Consider the following 12,419-nt stretch of genomic DNA (forward strand, 5'->3'; position numbering starts at 1 on the left):
TGAATTAACTTGGGAAGAAAATTGCTAAAATCACTTTTAGCTGTATTCTGCATTAAGGATTCATGCAGTAGCATTTCTTGTTGAATTAGCAGAGTAATATTTATAACAGCCAGATAAGATAGTTTGATCTGTCTTATAATGTGCGTGGGTAGAGGACTTAGGCATAAGTGCAATGTTTGCCTGTGATTATATAATAAATTCACAGCTTATACATTTGAATTAGATGTTTTTCAATTCATGTTTAACCTATACTTGATATACTTGTATTCAATACATAAGGTGTTAATTATGTCAATGGAAGAGATAGGAAACTGCATTAGTGATATATATGTCAATGCGTTGATTTGTACTAAAAATGTTTAGTTTAAAGAAGTTATAAGGAATCACAAATATGAGTGTGAAAAATGTAATGTAGTTGTGGATGCCCCTTTGCATGAGTTGTATTGGGAAAAATAATAATAATAATAATAATAATTTAAAAAAAAATAATGATTCCCCAAAGAGGTAAAAGGCTACATTTTGCTAGAGTTATTCTTTGCTTCCAAACAGTTGAGGAAGGGGATTGGACTCCATTGTCTATATTTCCCTTTCCATCCCCGTGGTTCTTTAGTGAAAATTATAACCCAAGAACATATAGATCTGTTAAAATGTTCCCATTCTCACTTTCCATATTGGGAATCCCTAAGTACCATGCAATAATCTCATCAAATAATTCAAGCAAATGTTGGTGACATTGAGCTGAAGCCAAAGTTCAAGAAATCGTACCAAGAGTTGTGGTTACAGAAAGAAATTTCTGATCGCTATCCTGCACTATGGACAGTGGTTAAGAAGCTCCTTGTTGCATTTCCAACATCACATTTGGAGGAACATGGTTTCATGTGGTCACCCAACTTCTCTCCAAGCAAAGAAAATGACTCCAGATTACTGAATGTGGTGATTTAAGACTCCTGCTAAGTGACTTAAAACCAGACATTGGGAAACTGGTATCACTTCATCAAGCCCATCCATATTAAGAATTTACTGAACAGTGAAGTAGTTACTAAATTTTACTAAGTTTACCAAGTTACTAGTTACTAAGGTTCTTGATAAATGACTATCAGACTTTGAAAACCTGGTATCACTGGATCATGTTGAACAATTTTGTTGAATTAACTAACTACAAAGGTTTTTAAATTGGATTTTGAATAAATGTGCAATTAATTGTTAGTTTTGAATTTTACTGTTACTATCTTTATTCCTTCATGCAAACTGCCCAGTCATATGACTCCCTCAGCCATGCCCATCAAGCCACGCCCACAGAACCGGTCGTAAAAAAATTTGAATTCCACCACTGGGTGGGGGGCACTGAGGATCAGTTTGTAGCACCAAGGGGGCGGTGGACTGAAAAAGTTTGGGAACCACTGATGTAGATGGTGTTTTAGATCATATTTATGTGGAAATATTGAAAATGCAAAGGTTTACAAACTTTTAAGTAGTAACAAACTGTAACTAGTAGAAGCAGCCTGCCTTGTGAGGAGAAAGAGCGTCAAATCCAGGTTAGGCCAAAGCTTGGCTTATGAATCTGGTGTGAAGCTGATGGGAGATCAATTTAGCACATGGCAAAATCCAAAGCTCTACATGGAGCAAGATCCCAAGATAACTGTTCATTTTTAGGCTTAAGTTAGAATGGCTAACAGTTCTGCAACTGGAATAGAAACAACGAGGGTAACAAAACTGGTTCTTCTGTCATTCTGAAATTGTCTGGTATTTAATTATTGTCTACATAACTTATATTTGAAAATAGTGGTGATGTTTTCAAGACTCATAATTATATACCATTGTTGAACTATATTTATTAACAGTTTCCAACATTTCTCACACGAATCTTTCCGGTAGGTAGCATGGGGAGTTATGACAATCAGGTAACAGCCATTTCCATGATGACAATTGCTTTGCCCACACTTCAACAGCACAAATGAAGGCAGAACATTTGTGTATATGCCTAAGTATGATGTTAGTGTCCCTTGAATGTGTGTCAGTATGCTGCATGTACCACTTAGGTCAAAAGTCTAAGAAACTTTTATTTTGTTGAAGTCCTCAAACAAAAAGCGATGAAGTTTAAAAGAATAAAGACAATGTATGAAGTTGAGAGAAGAATAGTGAACATTACTGGTATAAAGTAGTTTTTGCAAGGTTTTCTTTTCTTGTGTCATGCCTTAATTTTCTTTGGTTTATGATTTCTCGCTCCCTTTCTGACTTGTATAAAATTGCTTACCACCCAAACAAATAAAATGTACTTTAGTGGGAAATAAATGAACTTTTTTGTCTATAAAAGAAAGAAGTGATACTAATTCTTTAAAGAGTACCACCTTATTGAAATTATTCAAATTTCTGAAAAACCATAGGATGTAAATATGCTAATTATAGGGTGTTTAAGGTGTTATGTTTTATGGTATTGCTGAACTCTGCCATGAAGATAATTGTTTTGAACTAATTATTCTGAAATTCTGCCACACAATTTCAGAGACTCTGGGCAGTTTACAAATACTAAAAATATTTAAAAGCAACAAAACAAAAAGAGCAACAACAACTACAAAGACAAAATTGACAAAAGTGGAGTGGTACAAAAAAGGGGGGCTTCAATTACCCCCAAGTTAGGCCTAGGTGAAGATCTGCTTCTGGGGTCCCAGTAGATGGCATTGTTTAATTGAAGAAACCCAGAGTGTGCCAATGTTTCCAGATCACAATGGCTGGATAGATATTATGGGAGGCAACCCCTAAATTACACGCCTCCTTTAATGGGGAACTTCCATTCCATCTTAAGGTCAAATATAAATATTCCCAGATCTGAACAGTTTGAAAATCCAGTCACTCAATCTTAGTAGGATTGAGTTGGACACAATTCCTTCCCATCCAAATCTGCACTGGTTACAGGCATTGGAATCTCAACAGTATCACTTGCTTAGCCTGGACTCAAAAAATATACATGGATATGATCAGGGTGCTGATGATATCAAACTCCAAACTAGTGGATAAGCTCACTCAGCAGGTTCATGCAGATGTTGAAAAGAAAGGGAAAGAGAAGATAACTCTGTGGTACCAACAAAGGAAAGGCTTGCTCTTTTCACCCTGAAACACTGACCGTAACTGTCTCAGAAAAAGGAAGAGAACCATCATAAACTGGAGGCCCAATATAAAGTAAAGGCAGCTTACGAGGATACCATGATTGATGGCATTGAAAGTCACCAATTAGCACGATGGATGCGCTGCCACTATCCCACCACGGATCACCTATCAGCACAACCAAAGCTGTGTCAGTGCTAAATCCCAGCATGAAACCTGACATCTAGATAATGCATTTCCTCAGGTGTTCTCATCAGCTACAAAATCAACTGCCTTTTCAATGACTTTTCCCAAAGTCATCTTGTTGAGGAAGGAATGACCGATGCCTCTTTCAAAGCTGTGGGCTCCCACTCCCTTGTGAAAGAGTCTGATATTATAGCATGAATCTAACTGCAGTCACTTTCTTAATTGCTTAACCCAAGGAGGACTCAAACCCAGTAAACAGATGGTTGAGTTCATAGCAGAGATTCCTGCCTGCTTCCTCCGGTGTCATCAACCAAATCTCATTCCAGATCATACCACCAGATCATGAATCAGACCACCTCGGCCTGATCTGCCAAGTCAAAGTCCAAGGCAGAGAGAATCTGAAGAATTTCCCCCCCATCAGATAGCCTGATTAATCCTCAGAGGACCATCAGTTGTTTGAAGAGGCTCTCCATACCCAAAAGGGACCAATTGCCCTAAAAAGTAGACACTAAGGTTGGGGAAATATTGAAATGTTATTGCCCTTACTGCCATGAGATAATCCCTGGTCTGCTCAAAGTAGGTTTGATTCTTCCTCTAAATCAGGGCTGTCAAACCTGCAGACCAGATGTGTCACATGCTGAGCACACCCACGCCCGGTTTAGCAAGGGGGGGGGAGTCCCAATATGTCACATGATGACGTGAGTTTGACACCCCTGCTTTAAAGGCACCCCAGGCAAATCTCTGAGTAAACTGCTTCAAGGTTATTTGCATTGCTGAAGTTTGCCTTTAGGAAGCTTGCCGTCTTAAAGAAGGATTGTAATGCCTGAATTGGGGATCCTGAAAGTTCAAATTAAAAAAAAAGAAATGCTTAGGTGTCCTGTTAGATGTACATCCATTTAACAACAATTATTCTCAAATTATCAAGTTCTAGAAGGAGACATTTTCATTTCGAAAGATGCTGAAGGAGAGCAATAAAGTTTTGCTGCACAAGCACTGCGCACTCAGCCTGCCAAATATGTGATTTTCATAGCATAACTTACCCAGCACGCTGACAAAAACATCAAAGAACTGGAAAGTGAGAAGAGGTTCCTTCATGTGTGCATAATAATCTGCTATGGTTTTAAAGACATCTCTTTCAAAACCTGAGTAGGTGGGCTGTTTCAGATCTGGACATCTGGGCCCTAAAGTGAATGGAAAGGGGGAAAGTAGAATGAAAAAAATTAAATATCCTGGTTGGATTATGCAGGTGGCAGAAATGGCACTAATTTACACATGTAGTCATAATGAAAATTCTATTTATTTTAATTTATTAAAATGTAGCTGCCCAGCTCACACATAGCTGATTCTGAGTGGCTTACAAAAATTTAAAAATCCACCAGAGAATAAAAACGTATTAAATAAAACCCACCCCACCTCCATGACAACAATAACACAATCAAATCAGCCACATGATTGGCTCCATCCCCATTTGTGGTCTTCAGGCCCACTGAGAAAAACCACATTTTTAGAGCCTTTCAGGAAAGCAACAGGGTGGGAGCCAACCATACCTCAGTGGAAATGATGTTCCAGCAACAACAATACTATGCTGTCACATAGGTATATGAATGAAAATAGCAATTAAACCGTTAACAAGGACTTAAGGTAAGTGTCCTTCTAAAAATTTGTCGTGCAATCTTGTCTATTCATAAATTTGTAATTTCAAGAGTTTTGAACTTCCTAAACAAATTGGTGATTTTAAATGTTTGCAGTACAGATTTCTCTCAGCCAAACCACTTCATAATAGACCCAGGGAATTATCTCTTTGAAAGCACTTCAATTTAATCCTTATCTCCTGGCTCCTCCAGATAGATAATCCCTGATTTAAAATGGATTATCTTTTACCACGAAGAGTAACCATGAGGAACAATTGAAAGGGCTTTCTAATAATAGAGAATGACTACAACTAAGAACATTATACGCATACTACCTGAAAACTATAGCATAAAGCAATTTACAAACATACCTTCTTCAGTATTTTTTTCTTCTCATATATTCACCATGTGCAATATGGCCATTCCAAAAAACTTTAAAACATTGCATTCTATTTATTACCAAATTGCTTCTCTGTGTGAAGTTAAGTAAGACATGGAATGAAAGGATCATCTTTCCTTTGAGTAAGGAAAGCATACTCTGTTATAGGAGTATTATTATGCAATCCACCTGATACTTTCAATTTAGAATAGAATAGAATGGAATAACAGAGTTGGGAGGGACATTGGAGGTCTTCTAGCCCAACCCCCTGCCTAGGCAGGAAACCCTACACCACTTCCGACAAATAATTATCCAACATCTTCTTAAAAATTTCCAGTGTTGGAGCATTCACAACTTCTGGAGGGAAATTGTTCCACTGATTAATTGTTCTAAGAAATTTTTCCTTAGAAGAATTTGAAGAAACCAATTAAACTTAGTCTTTTAGCATTATTATCTATATATGACATAAAAGGAAATTTCTTCTTCACCCGTATTAGCAACTTTTAGAAAGTTCAACAGATTCATCCTGCTTTCCTCAGTAACCTTAAATGTTCAAGGACGTTGAAAAGGACTACCCTAGTATCTGAGGGTCAGAGACAGTGAAAAGAATACAGGTAGCCCTCGACTTATGACCACAATCGAGCCCAAGATTTCTGTTGCTAAGTGAGAAATTTGTTAAGTGAATTATGCCCCGTTTTATAACTTTTTTGCCACAGTTGGAAAGTGAATGACTGCAGTTGAGAGGTTATAACCCAGTTGCTAGGGCAGGGGTGTCCAAACTTGGGAACTTTAAGACTTGTGGACTTCAACTCCCAGAATTCCCCAGCCAGCATGGCTGGCTGGGGAATTCTGGGAGTTGAAGTCCACAAGTCTTAAAGTTCCCAAGTTTGGACACCCCTGTGCTAGGGGAATCTGACTTCCCCATTGACTTTACTTGTCAGAAGGTTGCAAAAGGGGGCCACATGGCTCCGGGACACTGTAACTGTCATACATATGAGTCAGTTGCCAAGTGTTTGATTCTGAGCATGTGACCATGGAGATGCTGCAATGGTTGCAAATGTACTTAGTCCCTTTTTTCACGTTGCAACTTTGAAATGTCATTAAATGTAATTTAATGCAGTAAGTCGAGGACCTGTATTCATCCCATCGTCAGACCACTCCTCAGAAAATATTCCACTCAAATAAACTGCATCTTTGGAGCAATGGTTGATGAGAATGAGACATGCTATATGGCAGATTGATTTCCTCCCAGCTCTGTTGCAGAAAGTATTATATTGTTATTAGAAAAACTACGATGGAAAACAGATTCATTTAATCAAAACTGGTTTATTAAAAAAAGAATGAGGGGTTTCTGCTTTACTCAATGTGAAAGCGTAAATTCCAAAACAACAAACAGAAATAAAATTTAAAAAAATACTCACAGTTCGCTAAGCATTTCATTGCCGATAGAACCCAATGTGGAACTTCTTCTGCATCAAATAATTTAAAAAGTGGTTTAATATGCTAGAAATTATTATACAAAAAAAATTGGGTTTTAAATTACAACTGCAGGCATGTATTTTTTTAACGATTTTATGATTCTTCCCATAGAAGGATTTAATATTTCTCCCCTTCAGTTTTTATATATCAAGTGAATTATATTAGTCTTTGTGGGTTGCTGCTCATTGATCAGCTAAGGAGGGATTCATGTAGGCATTGAGGAAAACGATTTTAGAGTAGAAAAACAGTAGCAGTAATAAGATTGTAAGAGAAAGCAATAACTTTAACAGAATAAGATAATAAGCATTGTTTCTTGGTGCACAGAGATGATCTCTATGTAATAAAGAGCATTTTTTTAAAAAGCACAACCCAAAGGAATACACTCAGTTTCGCTAGGGATGCTGCTTATCATTTCAATAGTGCACACTTCAGTGAAACTTAATTGCAGAAAGTTAACTCATACAACATGTAATGGATTCAGTTTCAATTTATTATCCCTCATCTAGCCACTTTTTAACTATAGTTGCGCTATCGCGGAAGCGATAGTGTCCTCAGAAGAGATTATGGAAAGATATTTCTTGAGAATACTGGGTTCCAAATCTCCTGAAGACCCTTCCTAGCAGGGTTATGTAGCCACTGAGGAATACCAGAGGCAGATGGAGCTTTGAGAGACAACCCATAATAGTTCCCTTTTAAAGCAAATCTACTTGGCCTCCTGAACCATGGTGGGGTTGGCCATTTTTTCCCTCCCCAGGCCGGAAATGGGCCTATTTCCAGACTTCCAGGAGGCCCATTTTTCACCCTCCCAGAAGCACCGTGAGGGCCCTGCACTTACCTGGCATCCAAAACAGGCCACCTGGAGATTCCTGGGAGGGACGGGGTGGAGTGGAAGGGGACAGGCAGTCCTTGCAACTACCGGTTCGGCAAACCAAATATAAAATTAGCATCTGGTTCGCCTAAACTATTCCGAACCAGCTGAATCCCACCCCTGGTTGTTCCCCATTCCCACTTGTGTGTGCTGTGCTCAGTCCTGGAATTAGTTAAGAGTTGGGGGAGGGCATGTAGAAGGAAAGACAGCAAAGAGTACCGTATTTTTCAGAGTATAAGATGCACCAAGGTTTTGAAGAGGCAAATTTTTTTAAAAAAAAGTTGTTGCACTCTGCAGACCTCCCCAAAACAGCCCGTTTTTCGCAAAAATAGGCCTGGTTTTTTTTTCCAAAACAAAAAGGGAATAGCCTTTAAGAGGCATGTCGAGGGCTCCGGGGGGGGGGTGCCCCCCAAAATGAGCAAAAAATGGCCCGTATTTTGTGAAAACGGGCCCGTTTTTTGTCAAAAAAAAAAAAAAAGAGAGAGAGAGAGAGAGCAGGCATAGCTTTTAGGAGCCTTGCAGAGGGGCCCATTTTTTTGCTCATTTCTGCCCTCCCGAGCCCCCAGGAACACTCTGCAAGGCTCCTAAAGGCTATGCACGGCCATTTTGGTGAAGGTGGTGGGGTTTTGGGAGGCAAAAAATGCTGTATTCAGTGTATAAGATTTTCAGCCTCTTTTTTGAGGGGAAAAAGGTCATCTTATACGCCGAAAAATACGGTAATTATCAATGTTTCCTAGATTTTATGGGGAATGAAATTATCACCAATTCTTTTATTTCTTTAGACAGTTCTGTCCCTGAACTTTATTGCCACTGAATGAGCAGGTTAGTGATCAAGATATATTTATTTCCTGAGGGATTCTAGCAAAACTATAACATATTAAACAAGTTCCACTTACTTGATTTATCTTCTAAAATGACAGTTCCTTGTTTGTTGACATTGTACACATTGTGAATGATGTCCTTTGGATTTACAAGTTTAGTATCCAAAATATCATTCAGAGAATCCAAACCTAATGTTTTTTGCAAGCTATAGAAGACATAAAGCAAACAGATTTACCTAAATTAGCTACCAGCAGTTATCTGGAAAATGATTTACAGCTAAATAGCTCACATTGTCACTGAATTATGTACATATATATTAATGAATAGATTACGCGTTTGTGTGCATAATAAGATATCTTCAAAGCCTCATTAGTAAAACAGTAGGCTGTTTTAAAACAAAAATTATTTGCATCTTTCAGATGCAAACCAAATTGCATACATATGATAGTATTGCTTTAATATAAAATATTTTTAAGCTATAATAAACTATAATAAAAACAAAAGGAGAGATTAGGGAATTGCATCAATCTTGTCTTCAGTGTTTCATACATGTAGTCCTCAACTTATGACCACTTGTTTAATCAGAGTTTGAAGTTATGCTGGCCTCGAAAAAAGCATCTTAGGACCGTTGTACCACCCATGCAGCCATGTGACTGCAATAAGAGCATTTAGCAACTGGCTCACATTTACGAGTGCAGCTTCTTTCAGTCATGTGCTCATGATTTGCGCTCATAACAGCTTTTGACAAGCAAGGAAGCCAGATTCACTTAACGGCCGCATGATTCATTTAGCAACTGTGGTAAAAACGTTTTCAAAATTGGGCCCAGTGGCATGATGACTTGCTTAATGATCGCATTCCTTAGTGTGCAAAATTGTGAAACTACCCAATTGTGGCTATACTATACTGTATTACCTGTAACAAGCCCACTCTACATTCTAGATTAGGTCTTTTGTTTATTTGACAAAATGTCTCACTGAAAGAAAGGTAATCAGTTTTCCAGAAGTGAGTCGTGAATGGATTAAAAGCAATCTTTAATAAAACATCTACATGAAACTGCTGGGTGAAATCATCCAACATCCATGGGATGAGTTATCATCAATATGCTAATGACACAGCTTTACATCTCCATCCCTGGTGATCTAACCGTGGCTGCCTTCAACTGAGGCCTGGTAAGACAAAACGACTGTGAATACGTGGAGCTTTAGGATCTGGGGCTTTACCATCTTTTTTTCTGGATGAGAGGCAGTGTAGCATCATTGTTGCACAAACAGCACTGGGTGTAGACCTACTTCCAGGTCCAATCCAAGGTGCTGGTCACTTATCTTTAAAGCCCTCTAGAGGAGGGTTCCGGGCTATCTCTGGAGCCTTCTTTCTTCAATGGGATTGACCTGCCCCACTCGTGCTGGCAGAAGGGGCATACTCATCAGCCAAGGAATTGTGACTAATAGGGTCTAGAAGAGACTTTTTCTGCCATGTCCCCCTGCCCTTTGGGATATCTTGACATAGCAGGTGATATCTACCACCTCTCTTCTGGCCTTCAGGAAAAGCATTAACATTTGGCTGTGCTAGTTGGCATGGAACCCTGCAGGAGAAGCTGATGGATGCAGGTAGCTGGCGTAGTAACAGAGAAGGCAACACCACTCTCTGCTCCAAACCCATTGTTTTTTTTTTGTTTGCTTTAAACCTTTTCTAATTTTAATCTGTTTTTATACTTACAATTGTTTTTATATCTGTAGGCTTTATTATGTCACCCAGACTCGCCTCGAACCACGTAATAGAAGACATATGAATTAAATAAATAAATAAATAAAACAATCCCAGTTGCATAATCAGGTCTGTCATTATAGATCTGTAATGGTGAACCTATGGCACACGTGCCCTCCCTGTGGCCACATGCGCCATTGCTGGCTACTCTTCTGGTTTCTGGTGCGCTGGTCTTCGTGCGTTCTGGAGTGCTGGAAACCCAAAGACCAGCTGGCAAGTGTGTATGCATGCGCCGGCCACCTGGCATTTGGGTTTTTGTTGTTTCAATGTGCACAAAACCAGCTGGCCAGCGCACATGTGCGTGCTAGAAACCAGGCCACCTGAAGGTGGCCTGCGCACGCATGCGCAACAGCAACCTGGTCTTTGGGTTTCTGGTGCTCCATCATGCTCATGCGCGCGTGCAACCATTCCGGTTTGGGCACCCAGTGCCAAAAAGGTTTGCCACCACTGTTATAGATCATCTCCTGGAAACAATAAAGTCTGTAGAGACAGAAAATAATGTACAGATTGATGTTCATTGATGCCTTTGGATTTTTTGAATGGCTATTAAGTTTGGTTTTTTCCATTTTGGAAGCAACTCCTAACATTAATTGCAGTGGCTTAATGTGTGGTGAAATGCAGTCCAGATTCTCAGGAGGGACAGAGTACAGTATATTCCAAAGGAATAAGAGAGATCGAGGACAAGCCCCAAAACCAAGAAAGACAGGCAGAGTTTCTTCTAAACAGTTTCCCATACTGTTTTTCACTTACAGAGAGAAATATTGCCAAACTAAGCAAACTATTTTGCCTCGTTAGAGTTATAGCGTGAGAACTCCCAGGGAGGAGCTGTTTTGACCCTGTTCCTCCCAACCAAACTATCTAAAATTTAGTCTCTTATTCCTCTGAAATGCACCCCCTCCCTCCTGGAGTACATTCCACCACATTCATTTTGTAAAAGAACAACTCAGGCAATATGCTTACTATGATAAAGTCCTGGACTTCCATATGTCCTCTACATTTGCCTCTTTTAATTGTCGACGATGGATGAGTTTGCATGCTGGTACTTCTCCAATGGCTATGCTGTGCCGTTTGAACCACATTTCAGAATTCTGTAGCAGTGTGAGGAGAAAAAACCCGAATTATTGTTAATCTATCATTTTTGCCTTTTCATGGCAATGTTGCCTTGCCAGCAATATATTTGACCAAATCTATGGAAAGAGTCACAACTAAGTCCAATTCAAATGAATGAAATAAATTCTATAAATCCACCAATTTTAACCCTAATTTTAATTCCATCCCCCACTATCCTATCAGAGCTGAAGAAGCTTCTTGGATGAAAAACGAAATGTCTTCAAGGAAAAAAATAAGTCCAGTTTCCTCCTGAAAAGGCACCTTCGGGGCTGTCACTGCGTTAAATTGTTTGCTAGCCTGAACTGAATAGCTGAACTGAAAGAGTTACTGCGCAGGTCATAAGGTCTTATCAGCAATGATGTACTGCGCCTGCTCATCACACATTCCAGAGACTTCTTTCTTTTTGATCTTTGTCCGTCTGCCAGGAAGCTGGTAGACAAACTGTTTCTGCCAAAATGTAACAATTAGATAGATTTGTTTTATTTCTTTATTTCTTATTTTTGTATTAAAGCTTGTTTTTAATTAGAATATGTTTTCCGGGATTTTATTCCTTTTTTTCGCACCTTAAAGATAATGCTGTTTGGAAAAGCCGCGATCTAAGACCTCATCTAGTTCAGGGTGAAATATCTTCCCCTGACAGGGACAACCATGACCTGGATGACTGAGAATCTCTACAGACTTCTACCAATTTTAATTTTCCTTGATATCTTTGAAGGCAGAAAAGATGATAATAATCTTGACATAATCTCATGTATATCTCAATGCATTACATATTAATGTATGGGAAGATTTCTTACCAATGTGATTGGTTTCACTGGGATGTGCTCTTGGAAAGTAACTTTTTCAAAGTCCCAGATGGGGAATTTCACAATTTCTTTTCGGTAAGGAGATCGTTTAGGGTATGGTTTTAATGGTGAGAAAGGAGGAAACCTAAAATTTAAAAACAGTCTATTAAAACCTCCATAGGAACACTATCATTCTGTCCTGATAATCTAACCCCATTGATGCTACAAGACAATCTTTCTTTAAGCTGAAAGAACTTTGGAGACAAAATTACACAATTACACAACTTCTCCA

At 38.9% G+C, this 12,419-nt stretch overlaps 1 protein-coding gene across 1 annotated transcript in view; it reads right to left on the reverse strand.

Annotated features, from left to right (window-relative positions):
• Positions 1 to 12,419, reverse strand: part of DEPDC1B (DEP domain containing 1B) — a 42,019-nt gene that overhangs the window by 20,530 nt on the left and 9,070 nt on the right. The window contains exons 3-7 of the mRNA XM_081943204.1: positions 12,140 to 12,272; positions 11,193 to 11,320; positions 8,542 to 8,672; positions 6,720 to 6,767; positions 4,329 to 4,469 (exon numbers count right to left, since the gene is read on the reverse strand). Coding sequence (XP_081799330.1) covers positions 4,329 to 4,469; positions 6,720 to 6,767; positions 8,542 to 8,672; positions 11,193 to 11,320; positions 12,140 to 12,272 — 581 coding nt within the window. The remainder of the gene's footprint in view (positions 1 to 4,328; positions 4,470 to 6,719; positions 6,768 to 8,541; positions 8,673 to 11,192; positions 11,321 to 12,139; positions 12,273 to 12,419) is intronic.

Source organism: Natrix helvetica (assembly GCF_964273705.1).
Source record: "Natrix helvetica genome assembly, chromosome: 2".
NCBI lineage: Eukaryota > Metazoa > Chordata > Lepidosauria > Squamata > Natricidae > Natrix > Natrix helvetica.